Source organism: Astyanax mexicanus, chromosome 22 (assembly GCF_023375975.1).
Source record: "Astyanax mexicanus isolate ESR-SI-001 chromosome 22, AstMex3_surface, whole genome shotgun sequence".
Classification (NCBI taxonomy): domain Eukaryota; kingdom Metazoa; phylum Chordata; class Actinopteri; order Characiformes; family Acestrorhamphidae; genus Astyanax; species Astyanax mexicanus.
Window position 1 is genome coordinate 35,006,814 of NC_064429.1, and position 17,103 is coordinate 35,023,916.

At 40.3% G+C, this 17,103-nt stretch overlaps 1 protein-coding gene across 1 annotated transcript; it reads left to right on the forward strand.

Annotated features, from left to right (window-relative positions):
* Window positions 1–1,294: 1,294 nt before the first annotated feature.
* On the forward strand, window positions 1,295–4,216 carry LOC111193941 (uncharacterized). Its single transcript, XM_049470591.1, has 2 exons — window positions 1,295–3,548; window positions 3,653–4,216. The coding sequence occupies exon 1, from the start codon at window positions 1,604–1,606 to the stop codon at window positions 3,545–3,547; it is 1,944 nt and encodes a 647-aa protein (XP_049326548.1). The 5' UTR covers window positions 1,295–1,603; the 3' UTR covers window position 3,548; window positions 3,653–4,216.
* The last annotated feature ends 12,887 nt before the right edge of the window (window positions 4,217–17,103 follow it).

Here is a 17,103-nt window from a genome sequence, read left to right on the forward strand (position 1 = left end):
GAATTTTTATTTTTCTGAAAAAAGTAAAAAAAAAAGGAAATTGTGAGGTTTTGCCCTGTTTTAACAGATTTTTCAAATAGCTAGTAAGCTATTTTTTCTGAATCTGCGCAGCTTTTCTTCATTAGTTTCCTGAATTGACGATCTTTCCCTGACTTTTCATACACTAAAATATTCTTTTCAGTTTTTTTTTACGCTAAATGTTTTTCTGTTAGCATCAGTGATTAGTGATTGGATATTGTTATTAGCATTAGCGCTAACAGCAGTAGTTCGCAGAGTGGATAAGAGGATGTTTAAAAAGGTAAAGGGGCGGGGCTTTGAGATTTATTGAAATATGGGCCAAGACACGGTGATATATCTCACACTGTCCCCGATGACCTGCTTTACACACACACACACACACACACAGTGTCCTTTATTGTCCCTGTGGTGGTCATATCAGTTTACGGCAATGCCCCATGTGTGTGTGAGTGTGTGTGTGTGTGTGAGACCCTTTTTCACACACCACACAAAGGCTAATGTATTCAGTGCAGCTGAAAACACTGCAGATCCACTTCTTATACTCTGTGAGAGTGTTATTAATCAGCCATTACATTATGACCACTCAAAAAATGTGTTAAACAAACCAAAATACTCTGTGAAGCATTTAGGTGCTCATATCTGGGGAGCTGTTAACTTGCAGTTTCTGAGGCTAGAAAACTCTGATGAATTTGTTCTGTACAACAGAGGAAACTCTTGCTCTTCCTTTCCTGGGGCGATCCTGATGAGTGCCGGTTCCATCATAATGTTTTTTATGGTATTTGTGGTGACTGCACCTGAGGATATTTTCAAAGTTCATGAAATTTGTCCTTTCGCATTCACTGACCCTTATATTTTTTCATTACTTAGCTGAGTAGATCTTGGTTCTTCTCATGGTCCTGATGAGTGCCAGTTTCACCATCATAACGATTTATTTTGATGGCCTTCTCTAGGACTGCACTTGAGAATACTTTGAAAGTTGAAATTCTTCTTTTTTCCGAATTTATTGACCTTCATTTTTAAGTATTGCTTCTCGTAATATGTATAAGAACATTACTCAAATAAAGATATTCACTGTATACCTTTAACTCTACCTCTTCACCTCTTTAACTTGATAAATTCAAGTAATTACCTCTTGAGGAGTTCAGCACAGCTGTTAAATGAAATTCTGAATTCCAGATGACTCTACATTTACCTGATATCAAAGCAAGAGGTGCAACTTTGAAGAATCTAGAATATAAAACATATTCAAACATATTTCTTTATAGTGATAATCACACTTGTGTCTAGGGTGACCAGATGTCCCGCTTTGTGCGGGACAGTCACGCAATTTCATTACTTTTCATGCGTCCCGCAAATTGAGACGCTGTCCCGCATTAGTGACAATCAGACTCCAGTTTTAAAATGCGTGTTTTGTAATCTGGCATGTGTGGGGAAAGCAGTGAAGGCTGTCAGCAGGGGGCGGGGCGCCGGGGGCGGGCTGTTTCATCATGTCAATCAAACGGGAACGCGGACGCGGGTTAAGGGCACGCCCACCAACACAAACCAATGCAAATCAGGTTAGAACAGCGCCGGCGTGCAGCACGAGATGGAGGAAAGGGAGGTAAGCGCGACGCGCACAGCTAAAAAGCGAAAATGCAGCTACAACAAAGACTGGGAAACTATCTACCCCTGGGTGAAACCAGTGCAAGGCGAGTCTGGTAAAGTTTTGTGTGAAGTTTGCTTGAGTCATTTTTCCGTTTCACACGGAGGTGAATACGACGTGAAACGACACAGACAGTGCGAGACTCACAAAAAGCGTGTTGCTCAGAAGGAGGTTTCCCAGTCCATGCATACGTTCCTGCTAAAACCCAAACAAGATTCAAACGTAGATAAAGTAACAGCAGCTGAACTAACTAGCGTTTACCACACTGTGAAACACTCCCTGTCATACAGGTCAGAAGACTGTGGTAATAAGCTAACATCGGCCATCTTTCCAGACTCTGAGATTGCAAAGAAAATGTCATGTGGTCGTACAAAGGCAGCATCCTTAGTTACAGATGTGCTTGCACCTGCCTCTGTGGAGAGTTGTTTAAGAGAATTAAAAACGCCTGTGGTTCAAGAACTCACAGGTGATAAAAAAGCCCACACGCCATTTTTTTCAGTGGCTTCAGATGCATCTAATCATGGCACCACAAAACTCTTCCCACTGTCTTTGAGATATTGGACACCAAAGCTGGGTTTGAAAAGCAAGATCCTTGACTTTTATGAAGATAGCCATGAGTCAGCTGCTACCATACACTGCCAGATTACAAGCAAGCTAGAGGAAAATGGCCTGCAACTGGACATGATTTCAGCTTACACTGCTGATAATGCTAGTGTAAACTACGGGAAAAACAATTCTGTTTTCCAAAAGCTAAAGGCAGACAACAGTGGCATCATCAAAGCAAACTGTGTGGCCCACATAGTACACAACTGTGCAAAGCATGCTGGAGACATGCTGAATGTTGACATTGACTCTGTAGTGAACAAAATATTCAGTCACTTTTCAGTGTCTGCACAGCGCACAGAGGAATTGAAAGAAGTGTTTGCCTTTGTGGAAGAAGATTATCATGTTGTACGAAGACATGTACCCACAAGATGGTTAAGTCTGTGGCCTGCTGTCCAGAGGCTACATGACAGCTGGGCAGCTATCAAGAGCTATTTCTTGTCACTTGGAGAGAATCAGTGCCCAAAAGCACTGTGGAAGCTGTTAAAAACAGATCAGGATGGTGAGGGGCAACCCCTTGAGCTACAGGCCTACCTGGCTTTCCTCAATAACATACTGAAGATCTTCCATGATGTTGTGCTGCTGTTGGAGGGACAGGATGGGACCGTCTGTGAGCTGTATGACATAATGCTCACTCTCAAGACAAAGCTCCAACAGCGACAAATTGATTGTTTCTTTGGAATGGAGACCAGTGCTATTCTCCAACAGTTTCCAGACCAAAAAGCAGCAACAATCAAACATGATTTTTCCAACTTCTACAAGACGGCACTCAACTACCTGGAAAAATGGTACGACTTCACAGACAACAACTACCAGAAGAATGTTAGATGCTTGGCACTGAAGAGCAGCTTTACATTCTCCCAGCTCAGTGATGCCGTGGAGGTCCTACAGATAGGGTCGAAACTGGATATGGATGAACTCTATGAGGAGTACTGCGTGACTCTGCCACGCCAGCAGGAAATTGTGGAGAGAAAAGCTCCTGTCGTGGAGAAGTGGGCACTTTTGCTTAAAAGCACAAAAACACCAAATCTGACTGCTGTTGCATCCTTTCTCTTCAGCATTCCCATCACCAATGCTTCTGTAGAGAGAGTGTTTTCCCTTGTAACTGCAGCATGGACTGACCAGAGGAACCGTTGCTCTGTGGAGCTTATCAAGAGTGAAATTCAAGTCAAGACCAACTTTGAATACAGTTGTAAGGAATTCTACAGCTTTGCACTTAAGCAGAAGGCCTTATTAGAAGCTGCACGCTCAAGCAAAAAGTATAAAGCCAAGAGGAACATCTAAGGTAAGGTAAACATTGTCTAAGATATAAATTAGTATATTGTGAGCACTGAGCCGATGTGGTGCAAGATTTTATGACAGTGCTCTCTTCTTGTGCTTCACTGCTAGGTGCCTTCTCTGGTGCTGAGAGTGCATTGTCTGTGTGGGCCCAGCCTGTCTGCAGTTGTTGGTGTGATAGAGAAAACTGAAAGACTTTTGATGGACAGAACTAAAAAAAACAAACAAAAAAATTCAGCCAGGTGTTCTCCTTGATGCTGAAAGAGCAGTGATTGTGTTACTATAATGGACAAAACTGAACAAAAAAGTATTATTTAATATACCTTTTTTTTTCCTCCTGACCAAATTTAATGTGTATTTCTAATTTTATTTATTTTATACCCAGTGGTGCCTTTAGTTGGCATTTTCCAGTAAATGCAGATCATTTTCAAATGCATTTATTTTGTGTAGCCCATTCAAGTGATTCTCATTTGAGTGAGTTTTTTCTTGTTCAGATAATCAGCCTCTGTAATACACGTGGCCTAATCCAGTACATATGTGGTTCAGTATATTATTCTACTAGAAAAAAAAGCACTTTAATGTGGTGTTTGGAGTCGTGCAGGAGTTGTGTTGTTGCTCTGTGTTGTTAGAGAAAATGCAGGAAACCCATACCCTTAATAAAGCACATTAAAGAACTGTCTGTTCTGTTTAATTGTACACAGTCGGGTGTTTTAACTTGAGAAGCACTGTGAAATAGTATGAAAGGTCCATGCTTACTATTTTTTTTTACTTGAGAGAAAGTTGCATTTAAATAAGTTATTATATGTAATAAAAATGTATATACAAATAAAAATGTGTGTATGTATATATGTATATGTGTGTGTATATATATATATATATATATATATATATATATATATATATATATATATATACGCACACATATACATACATACACACATTTTTATTTGCAGTCTGTTATGTGCTAAAGAGGCAGAATAGAGATGTTTAATTTTTTTGTTTTGTTTAGACTGCCTCGATGCATTGGTGTCCCACACTGTCCCACACAAACATAGTCTTGGTCCCACATCTGTTGAATTGGAATCTGGTCACCCTACTTGTGTCCAAGCTTTTGACTGGTATTTTACCTCCAATGCATTAAAATACAGTGTATAACATCTCTTTTCCTTCCTCATTCACTTTCGTTCTCTCTCTCTTTTGCCAAAATGTTAAAGGGCAGATGTTTAATGAGCATCTTATACTCAGCGGAGGCAGAAAGAGCAAACGATTATGTAGCTACACTCGTCCAAAATCCAGCGTTTTCCATTTTCCCTCTGCGCTTCGCGGCGTGTTGGGTGAATGCACCGCTTAGCATTAGAAGCGCTCGGCCTACAAAGAGCTGCACTCCAGCCCAAACCGCCTGCCATCAAAGGAATGCGTAATGAGCGTAAAACACGCTGTAAAATGGAGATGTTTTATTTGAAAGCAGAGCGAGGGAATAGAACAGCAGGTTTTTACTCAATACACTGTGTTATCTACAAAAATCGACTAAAGCACAGGCTATGCTAAACTCAGGCTAGGCTAACCTATTTTAGTCTGTGTTTATAGGTGAAATAATTCATACAGCAAAAAAAATCATGTTTATTAAACTATGTTTTATTCTTAAGAGGATTTCACAGTCAAAAACAAACAAAATGTTTGACAAAAATCATAGAACAGCAGTATGTAAAGTGAACATGAAGCGTTACCTTAGATTACGGCTACTGATCTTGAGGTTGGACACTGTCCAGCATTTTAATTGCAAGAAAATGTGAACTACAAAGTCTTGCCGATAGGCTTTCCCCCAGCACTCTACAAAAGGTTCACTCAGGCTACTGTTGGGTAGTGTACCTCCTGTGAGAGATCCATAGACATTCGTATTCATTTCAGTTGTGTTGTGAATGAGCAACCTGGACTACTACAGACTAGAACCACATATGATAGGGATTAATTCATTTTCTATTTGGGATCTGACATAGTCAGGTTCAGATACTGAGGCCTTGTGGTCAGTGCCTCAATCCTGCCTTTGAGGTGGACTGAAGAGTTCACACTGTAAACTGCAGGTTTGATTGATGCTCTGTGAAGCATTGCATACGATAGTGAATCACCTCTAGTAGTGACATGAAGGACACTAACAGCTCAGTGATATGTGCAGGATGTCTGGTAGACACATGTGTTGCTGCCTCTCATAGCAGGACTTCCAACTGATAGCATTTTTCAGCAGGATAATGCTCACCCACACACCAATAAACACATCCTTTTACTTTAATATTGCATTCACTTACATACTGTATATCAAAATTGCATTCACACATATAAAGCTTCAATCCATTCCAACAATCAACCTCTTGAATATATTGGGCAATACTTTCTGCATTGGTCAGTGTGTTAAACTTCTGCAGAATCTGTGAAAATCATTTAAATAATCATAATCATATATAATATGTATATTCAGTCTAATAATACTCCAGTAAATATTGATAATCCATTTTTGTCTACTTAAGAAGGTAACAAAGTATTTGTACTTAGTTAATCGACAACTCTGATGTGTTATATAGATGCCTGTGTGAGCAGCGAGTAAAGAAAGAAAAAGCATTAGCATGCTAGCCGCTATCAGCGCTGCAAAGTGCTCAGTCTTCATCTGTAATTCATGATCTGTCAGGCTTGTTTTGACCCGAACAGATCAGACGATATAAAAGTGGCGGCACGTGTTCTACCCTCCAGACGGCCCACTTCCCCGTCCCCCATCCCACCCCACATCACCGATTCTCCTGCCGTCTGACCTCCGTCTGATCTCAGCGTCCACAAATCCGTTATTCTAACCAGAGCGTGGTCTGACCTTTACTCCGGTTCCTCAGCGGTCCGGCCGCAGCCCCGCCGAGCGACTGCAGACCGCGGCAGGAAATCGATGCTAATCAATTTGCGAGTCTGTTAGCTAATAACAAGCCTCTCTGCCTCTCGGAGAGATCAGACTTCCAGGCCTTTTTAATTTGTCATAATCCAACAAGAGGAACAACTAAACCAGATTAGCCCAGGCTACAGCCCCTACATCCTGCCAGCACAGCAACAACTGCAGGAATAAGGAATTCTGGAACATTTAAAGATGCAGCATTGCTTGCATCGTCTTTGTTCAATGAAAAGCATGTATCTCCAAAACAGCAACTTTACAGGAGAGAGAAAAAAACCCTTCTTAACTTTTAATGTAAATCAATGTAAAAATATTTTATTCCAGGTAATTTTACAGAATCCAGAATTTCTATTGCTAACTCTTTCTATCTTCTTTACCTCCACCTCTCTTTATCTTTATCACTTTCTACCTCCCTCTATCCCTCTTTATCTCTCTGCGTATTTCTTCTCTTTCTATTTCTTTATCTATCTCTCTACCTCTCTTTGTCTCATTCTCTATCACGTTATTTTTCTCTCCTAACATCTCTCCCTCTTTCTAACATTCTGTCTCTCTCTCTACCTCTCTCTCTACCTCTCTCTCTATCTTTCTCTATCACTTTATCTTTATCACTTTCTACCTCTCTTTCTCTTTATCTCTTTTTCTCTACATATTACTGTCTCACTTTCTATCACTTAATATATCTCTGTTTCTCTCTCTCTTTCCAAATTTTGTAGAAAACTAAAAATCGTCAAAAATGGTGCTGTCTTACACTCAGAAACACCAGTGCTTTTGGAACTCAGCTCCCCAGTGCTGGCATCACTCATGTAGCCACAGACCAGGATGCTACCACCACCATGTTTGACTGTAGACAAGAGACAGTTTTTTTTTTTGCTACACCTTACCAACTGTGTGTTGAGTTATTTAAAAGTTACAGCAAATTTACACTGTTATACTGTAGCTGTACACTGACTACTTTACATTGTCTCGAAGTGTCATATCTTCAGTGTTATTCCATTAAAAGATATAAATAAAATATTTGCAAAAACGTGAGGGGTGTACTTACTTTTATGAGATGCGGTAAATCTTGAGACAGAATTCATACCGTATATACTCATAACAATACTTTTACATGCTCCTGTTTAACATGTTTATACTAACCTCCAGTGCAGTTATAGAGCAGCAGGAGCGTGAGATGAATGTGTGGTGGTGGGTGACAGAAGTAGGCGATCGCATCTCGGCCTCGTGGTCAAGGAGCCTCAACCACCAGTGAAGTGGAGCAGAGCTGCCGCATTAATCACACACAGAAAGGTCAGCAGCAGAACCCATTTACACTCAGCACTGACCACAACTCTACACTGCACACATCTCTCGTTATACTATATCCATCTCTCTCTCTATCACTCTACCTTTCTATATACCTCTATCTCTCTCTCTATCAGTACATCTCTCTTCCTCTATCTATCACTCTATCTCTCTATATATCTCTTTATCACTGTCTACCTTTCTCTCTCTCTATGCCTTTACATCTCTATATTCTGTATCTCTACCTCGCTCTCTGTTGCTTTCTCTCTACCTCTCTTTATCTCACTCTATCACATTATACTTCTCTCTCTCCATCTCCTCCTCTCTACCATTCTCTCTCTAACTCTCTCTATCAGTTTAGCTCTATCTATCTATCTATCTATCTATCTATCTATCTATCTATCTATCTATCTATCTATCTATCTATCTATCTATCTATCTATCTATCTATCTATCTATCTATCTATCGATTGCCAGTTAGTGTAGCTGCTATGATGTTAATAAGTGGTTTCTAGTGTGTTGCTAGGCAGTTGCTAGGGTATTCCAGGTGGAATCCTTTTCTATTTCTCTTTCTTTATCACTTTGTCTTTCTCAAGTTCCTCTGTTGCTTTTTTTCTCTTCCTCAGGCTGGTGAACCTGTATCTGCTGTAACTGTAGATTAACGCTTATCTATAAAAATAAATAAAATGAATCTCAGGGGAATCAGTTACACTCATTCTACTGTGGGACAAACCTGCAGTCAAAGGCCTGAGTTGGACTCTGGCACAACACCTGTAAAGACAACTCACCAAAATTAAAGTATAGGGAGGCTCCACCCATGCAGGTAGGATGTACTAAATGTCTGCAGTGTAAACTGGGCAAAGCTAACCAGACTAAATACAGTACAGAATACAATATAACACACACCTGAACATTCACACCCACCTGGAACACATCTAGCCCATGTTCCACCCATGTGAGCCCAGAATGAGTGTGTAGGCTTGGCTAATCCATTAGCTACTGCGAGCTACACTTACTCATAAGCCCTTTATACAGTGCATGTGTCTGTCTACACAAGTATGATAATGTGAGTCTCCACAGTTAAGTATTAATTAGGCTTTAGGCAGTTTGCTCAGAGAGAGAGAGCGGACGAAAGAGAGAGACAGAGAGAGAGAATGCAAATGAATTAGCAAATTAGCACAGGCTATTCTTATCTAGCTAAAATTACACCCTTCCTTCAGCGTAGAGGAGCTCACCATGAAACATGAGCTCTACCTGCAGCTGTACTGAAGCTCCAGGCTCTGCACTGATTTAAACCACAGAATTACAGGGTTCCTGACTGTACCCTGTCCTATTATTATCTTATAATTGTCTCCTGATTGTATTCTTATTGTCATAGAGTAGCAAACAACGCAGAAACTTTATAACACATGCATATGTATGCTCAATGTAAGTGATTACTATGTAAGTGTTGAAAAAGTGGGTTATGGGGAAAACTATAAAAAAGTACAGTTGAAAGGTTCTAGCTTGGTCCCTGTTGGATCCTTTATTCTGGATGCAAGATAAGATTGACATGGTTGGGTATGGAGGTGTACAGGTTTCATATGGCAGCAGATGTTGCTACAGCTGGGCCTGTAGATAATGTTCTACAGTCATGTTCTACTGGATAAAGCCATGTCCCTGTTGCTTGGTGATAATTCCTAGGGTAATTCCTGTGTGTGAGCATTATATATTGTCAGTCCACTGCAAAGGCAGGATTGAAACACTCACCACCACAAGGCCTCCATACTTGAACCTGACCATTGTTGGATCCCAAACAGAACCTAGATTTGCAACTAAAGACTTTACAGTTCCAGTCTGAAATGTTCCAGGTTTCTTAATTGCAAAACACCCCTGCAAAATGAAGGCGATGATGGTGACCACCATTCTGCTTCTTTCAGTCCAATTGTTGCAGGAGTGCAATCAATATCTTCGAGTGCATTGTAGAGGCATACAATCTAGCAGTCTACAATCTCTCACCAAGTGGTACACTACCCAAAATTAGCCTCTGATTGTGGTATTAGAAGAAACAACACCACTGCAAACGAAGGCAATGGTGGCAACCACTAATCTGCTTGAATTAGTCAATTTCTACAAGTGCAGTCCATGTCTATAAGTGCATCGTAGAGGCATGAGTAGCAGTCAACAAACTCTCACTAAGAGGTACACTACCCAAAAGTAGTATCTGATTGTGTTTTTATAAAAAACAACTCCACTGCAAACAACAGCCATGGACAAATGTTGGCTGGTGTTCAGTCCAATGATACACCTACTCTCAAGGCTTGTCTACTGGGTCAACAGTCTCTCACCAGGAGGTACACTTTCACAATTAGTATCTGATTGTGTTTTTACAGGAAACAACACCATTGCAAATGAAAGCAACGGTGGTGACCACCGTTCTGCTTCTCTCAGTCCAATTGTTGTACAAATGCAATCAGTGTCAGTGAGTACATCGTAGAGGCATACAATCTAGCAGTTTACAATCTCTCACCAAGAGGTACACTACACAAAAATAGTCTCTAAGTGTGTTATTTCAGAACACAACACCACTGCAAATGAAGGTGACCATGGCAATTACCAATCTGCTTCTCTCAGTCCAATTATTGTAAGAGAACAATGTCTTTGATTGCATCATAGAGGCATACAATCTAGCAGTCTACAATATCTCACCAAGAGGTGCACTACCCAAAGGTAGACTCTGAGTGTGTTTTTACAGGACACAACACCACTTCAAACAATGGCGATGGGAGAAAGTTGGCTGATGGACAATCCAATGATGCCCCAACCCTCAAAGCTTGTCTACTGGGTCAATGATCTCTCACCAGGAGGTACACTACCCAAAAGTAGCCTATGATTGTGTTTTGGTGATGGTGGCAACCACCATACTGCTTGTCTTAGTCCATTTCTATGAGTGCAACAACGTCTTCGAATGCATCGTAAAGGCATACAATCTAGCAGTCTACAATCTCTCACCAGGAGGTACACTGCCCAAAAGTAAACTCTGAGTGTGTTTTTTAAAAAGACACAACACCACTGCAAACCACAGCAATGAATAATGGTTGGCTGGTGGATAGTCCAATGATGCGCCGGGTCTCAAAGCTTGTCTACTGGGTTAGTAATCTCTCACCAGGAGGTACCCTACCCAAACATAGAATTTGAGTGCTTTTTTATAGGGCAAGGCCAGTGATCCAGTGTAATTGTTAACAAGGTTGATTTTGTACACATTTATTTCCTATAAATTTTAGACCCCCAAAAAATCGTCTGGATTGACCCTCAGAGATTTGGAATCAGCAACTCCTACCGAGCTCATCTGGTCCTCTCCTGTGGAAGCGTGTGAAGATCTGTGATCAATAATTAGTGATTTTCGTCAGTTTCTTCGTACAGAAGATCAGTGTGTAGAGTCTGAAGGCTGCTCCAGGCCTCAGCGCATCAAATATAAATCACAATTCAGCTGCTCAGCTTTACTTTGTACAGACAAATTTGCAGCACATGTTCACTCAGTTCTGAGTCAATTATCAGCGAATCAAAACAGACAGGACTCAGATAAACCCATCATAACCATCCAATTCAATCTATCATCAGAGTAACAATATTACTCCTTATGCTGCAGAGTGACTGTTGATCTTAACTTGTCGTATTACAGAATATTATCATTGTGGTTTCAATTAATTAATGTTGATGTTCTTACTTTCATAATGAAAGACCAGAACAATCCAATAGCAAAACTTATCAGATCTAACCAGCACAGTAACATCATTCTGATATCAAATATCAGCCATTAATTCATCGTGGAAAATAGTAAGCATTTCTGGTTATCTTTTAGCTATTATCTGCCATCTTGGGTTTCAAAATAAAAGCCCCAGGGCAGATAATATAAGTGAAAAGATGTGTACTAAAATCAATGGCTGTATTAACTAAAATAATAATGCAGTGGATAACACCACCGCCTGCCTGTGAGGTACCATACGGGAGACTGGGGTTCAATTCCAGGTCTTGATGACTATGCTGCTCTAAACCAATAAGAGTCCTTGGGCAAGACTCCTAACACTACATTGGCCCACATCTGTAATAGGAATAACCTTGTAAGTCCCTCTGGATATGAGCTTCACCTTAATGCCGTAAATGCCAATGTAAATGCTATTTCTAGGTATATGCTTGAGTAAAGTGAACATTATTGTTTCATTCAATAAACTATGTACAACAATATTGTCATTTAGAGCATTTATTTGCAGAAAATGAGAAATGGCTGAAATAACAAAAAAGATGCAGAACTTTCAGACCTCAAATAATGCAAAGAAAACAAGTTTATATTCATAAAGTTTTAAGAGTTCAGAAATAATCCTGTTTTTTGATCACAGTTTTCATGCATCTTGGCATCATGTTCTCCTCCACCAGTCTTACACACTGCTTTTGGATAACTTTATGCTGCTTTACTCCTGGTGCAAAAATTCAAGCAGTTCAGTTTGGTGGTTTGATGGTTTGTGATCATCCATCTTCCTCTTGATTATATTCCAGAGGTTTTTAATTTGGTAAAATCAAAGAAACTCTTCATTTTTAAGTGCTCTCTTTTTTTTTCCAGAACTGTATGTGTGTCATGTTGTATACACCATATTAAATCCTACTATATTAAAAACAGATACAGTATATGATTAATGCCAGTGTATAGTGAGTGTTTAATTAGTATAAATTCATCTATTTACTCATCTGTCTGTCTGTCTATCTGTCTGTCTGTCAGTATAATGTGCTGGTTAGGATGTTAGCTGAACCCGCGGGCTGGGCGGTTTCATTAGCAGTCTGAGCTTTCTGTTCACGTCTTTATAGCTCTGTAAAACATCTCCACACTCGCTGAGGATAAAGTCCCTCATGCATAAACCACCAGCCTGCGCTTTTAATTCACACACAATGGCTTTTCCTCCAGAGCCCATCAGCCTGTCCTCACATTACCCCGCCAAATAAATTCAGCCACACTGAGAGGTTAGCTAGCGCGACCCAGCGCTAACTGAAGGAGACACTTCCCTTATAATAAGGCTAAATGGAGCCATCGCTCTTCCCTCTGTCTCCGCCCCTCCCTTGACCTGACATAATTACACCTTTTATTGCTCATTTAACGCTGCTAACATTGCTTTAGAAATTGATCAGCCCTGAATAACACTGAAAGAAAGAAAAGATCGCAGAGATATGGACCAATCTGCACTTTTTAACCTTATAAAGGATGGAGATATTACCATCATTTTGCTGCACTGTTGAAAGTACTTAATCAGTAATGATTATTCAGTACTCAGTAGCACTAATGTAAAACAATCAGCCCTTAGTAGCAGTAATACACTCTAATCATCACTCAGTATATGTAATGTAAAACAATCAGTACTTAAAAGCCCTAATGCAAACTAATCAGCATATAGTGGTAATGCAAAATAATCAGTACTCAGTAGAGCAGTACTGCTCAACTAAGCAGTCAACTAATCAGTACTCAGTAGAAATAATGATCACCAACCAATTAAAACTTAGTAGTTATATTGCCAGCCAACCAGAACTCACTAGTAGTGAAACTGGTTAATCAGTACTCAGTAGCAGTAATGCTAATCAGCACTCAGTAGAATGAATACAGACCAATCAGCACTCAGTAGAATGAATACAGACCAATCAGCACTCAGTAGCTGTGATACAGCTAATCCAACTAATCAGCACCCAGTAGTAGCAAAACTGACTAATCAGCACTCAGCAGTAGTGATAATTAGCACTCAGTTGTAGTGATGCAACTAATCAGCATTCAGTATCAGTAATACTGACTAATCAGCACTCAGTAAAATTAATCCAGACCAATCAGCCCTCAGTAGTATGGATACAACTAATCAGCACCCAGTAGTAGTGATAAAACTAATCTGCACTCAGTTGCAGTAATACTGACTAATCAGCACTCAGTAGTACCAATACTGACTAAGTAGCACCCATTAGTAGTAATACTGACTAATCTGTACTCAGTATCAGTAATACTGACTAAGTAGCACTCATTAGTGGTAATACTGAATAATCAGTACTCAGTATCAGTAATACTGACTAATCAGTACTCAGTAGCAGTAATACTGACTAATCAGTACTCAGTAGCAGTAATGCTGTCCAGCTAATCAGCACTCAGTTGTAGTGATACAACTAATCAGCATTCAGTAGCAGTAATACAGACCAATCAGCACTCAGTAGTAGTCATACAACTAATCAGAATTCAGTAGTAATGATACAACTTATCGGCACCCAGTAGTATTAATACAACTAATCATCACTCTGAAGAAGTAATACTGACTAATCAGTACTGAGTAGCAGTAATGCTTTCCAACTTATCAGCACTCAGTAGTACCCCACAATAGTTCTCAACCAACTAATCAGTGCTTAGTAATACTACACAACAGTTCTCAACCAGCTAATCAGCACTCAGTAGTACTTCACAATTGTTCTCAACCAATCAGTACTCAGTATTAGCAGCAATATTATCTTATCAGTACTCAGTAGCAGTAATGTCAACAAAACAATACTAAATAGCATATATTCGGCTCTTAGTAGCAGAAATGCTTGATAACTAATTAGTGCGTTTTGTTTGTTATAATTGTGCTGTAATCATGTTTTTGTTCTAACAAAGGCTGAATAAAGAAACAAAGTGTTTCACTGGTAAAGTGCTAATGCTATCACCTTGGCTTTATTTGCCAGCTTCTGCTGTGTGGAGTTGCTGTTTACACCAAAGAATGTCTTTTTTCAGAGGCAATAACAGCAGTAAAGCTGAGCAGCAGTAATCCAGTGGTGTTGGCGGGTGAAAGCCGCAGTGCTGTTGGTCTCTCAGGACTGGAGGTTTCTGTAAGTTGTCAGTGCTCTGAGAGATACAGGGTTATATATAATCTTCACTGCTCGAGATAAAATCCTCTATAACAGTCACAGTCTTTTGACTCAGGCTTTAAAACACACCAATTTACGACAGAAGAGACCAGCAGGCCTGCAGGATGAAGCTCCAGCTGTAGAGTGGACCTTACACTGAGCGTCCAGGTAGTATATTAGCAATACCTACCATATGCAGTAGAGTTATATTATGTATATAAATTTATGGCTGGTGTAATTTTAATTGGGCTGCCTCTATCCTGGATATGAGATGAGATTGAGACGTTGCGTTCGGAGGTGAACAGGTTTCGTATGGCAGATGTTTCTACAGCTGGACCTGTAGATCCTGCTCTACACTCGTAGGTTGCTGAAGCTGCATCCCAGCTGCTCCATAAATGCTGCTCCATAAATTATTTTAAAAATGCTCACATATCACTAAGCTGTTAGTGTTCCTCATATTGCAACTATGGGTGAGTGACTGTCGCCTGCAATGCTACCTAGATTAATCATCACACCAGCAGTTTACAGTGTGAACTCTTCAGTCCACCTCAAAGGCAAGACTGAAACGCTCACCACCATGAGATCTTTGTTAAGATCGTTTCATAATATTGCATTTAGTGTATGCTCTAATCCAAAGTACGTAAGCATTATGAAAGAAATCCAAGGCAAAATAAGGGTTATAAAGGGCTAAAGAAAGAAAGGAGGAGAGAAATTATAAGTTTGTTAGGAGAGGTGTTAGGAGAGTAAGTATTCTTTGAAGAGCTCGGTCTTTAGGAGGTTCTTGAAGGTAGTGAGGGATGGAAGGTAGTTAGGTTGTTTGTTCCATCATTGGGGAAGTAGGTAGGAGAACAGGTAGCATAAGAGGTAACATAAGCTTTTAGGAGCAAGTGTAAGTAGGAATTGTAGGCAGTTGTAGGCAATCATAAGGACTTTTAATTTAATGCAAGCAGCAACCAGTAAGCAGTGGAGCTCAACGAATATTAGGGTGACATGAGCATTGCATTGCAGTGGTCAAGGCATGATATGACAACCATTTGTACCAAGAGTTGGGTGGCCTGTTGTATTAGAAACAGTAGAATGAGGCAACATGGAATGTAAAGAATAGTTGGTCATCAACCAGAACACCAGGGTTCCTAGCAACTTTTGTCAGGGAGTTTGAGAGTGTGTCGATAAAGTTGGTGAAATTGGATGGATGGATGGTTGTGTGTTCGCTGGAACACATAAGTTCAGTCTTGAATAGGTTTAGTTGAAGGTAGTGTTCCTTCATCCATGATAATAAAGGTAGCAATGTAGATTAGTAGTTAGCTTTTGGGGAACTAGGTGGGAGAACAGTCTGGAGTAGTAGGCTTGTGTGAATACTAGGCAAAGCTAGGCGATGTTTACTGCCTTTAAAAGCAAGTACAATAGGTGGAAGCATGTTCTATCATCAACTTTTTGGGCAATCGTTAGGGCTTTGATCACAAACAGAACCATATTCAGGATACAGCTGCAAACAAAGGCAATGGAGGCTGACTGATGAGCAGGGGTCACTAATAGGTGGACCGCGGTCCGGACCCAGATGTTGTCCAATGTGATACTACTGAGAAGGATTTAATTTTGACAGTGTTCATTTAAAGCGGCGGAACTTTTCTTTTCTTTACGGTATACGTGCTTTGCGGCGCAGTAAACTCACAGACCAATCACGTGTGGTGTAAGATCATCAAACACTTTCCTCTGCCAATCAGACCTGTGCAGACCGCTGCGCCGGAGGGTGAATTGGGACGTGGCCGGGACAAAAGAGATAAGGAGCCCGAGAACTGGTGGAAAAACGAGAACGGCGGAAACTTAATATATATATAATACAGGATATAGCACTGAATCATAACACAAGTTAAAAACGGTGACGGTCCGGACCTTGGACTGACAAAATTTTCTCCAACTGGACCGTACTAAATTCTAATTAAATACCCCTGGTCTAGATGTATCCCTCTTAAGGTCTTTGAATGCATCTTATAGTGGCACATCTGGCAATTAGCAATCTCTCACTAGGAGGTGCACTACCCAAAAGCAGCCTTTTGCCAAAGAGCGTATATTAACAGACCTAATGTATAAAAAATAGGACATAAAACATACACACAATGCTGAGTAACAGGCCGGTCCGGTGCAGCGTGGTGTAAATCTGTTTACTCTGCAGTCTGAAGTGGAAAAGAGCAGAGTGTGTTATTTATTCATCCCTCCGAACAGGCCTGCTTTCATTTCTCTGCACTGTGGGGCGGAGCAGCCAGTATTGATTTCTGTCTCTTCCCGGAGTGACGGGATGGATAGAGCAGTAGCTTCTTTCTCTCTGTCGCTTCCTTTATCTTTATTTAAATCTGTGGATGCGTGCAGAGGTGTAATGATGATAAAGGCTGTGGTTAAAAGTTCAGTCATTAACATCTCCAGCATGTTGTAACAACCAGCCTTATATATAACCTCACACAGAAGCATAATATATAAT

Excerpts from the sequence above, each read along its gene's own strand:
- LOC111193941 (XM_049470591.1), top strand. The coding sequence starts at position 1,604 with ATGGAGGAAAGGGAGGTAAGCGCGACGCGCACAGCTAAAAAGCGAAAA.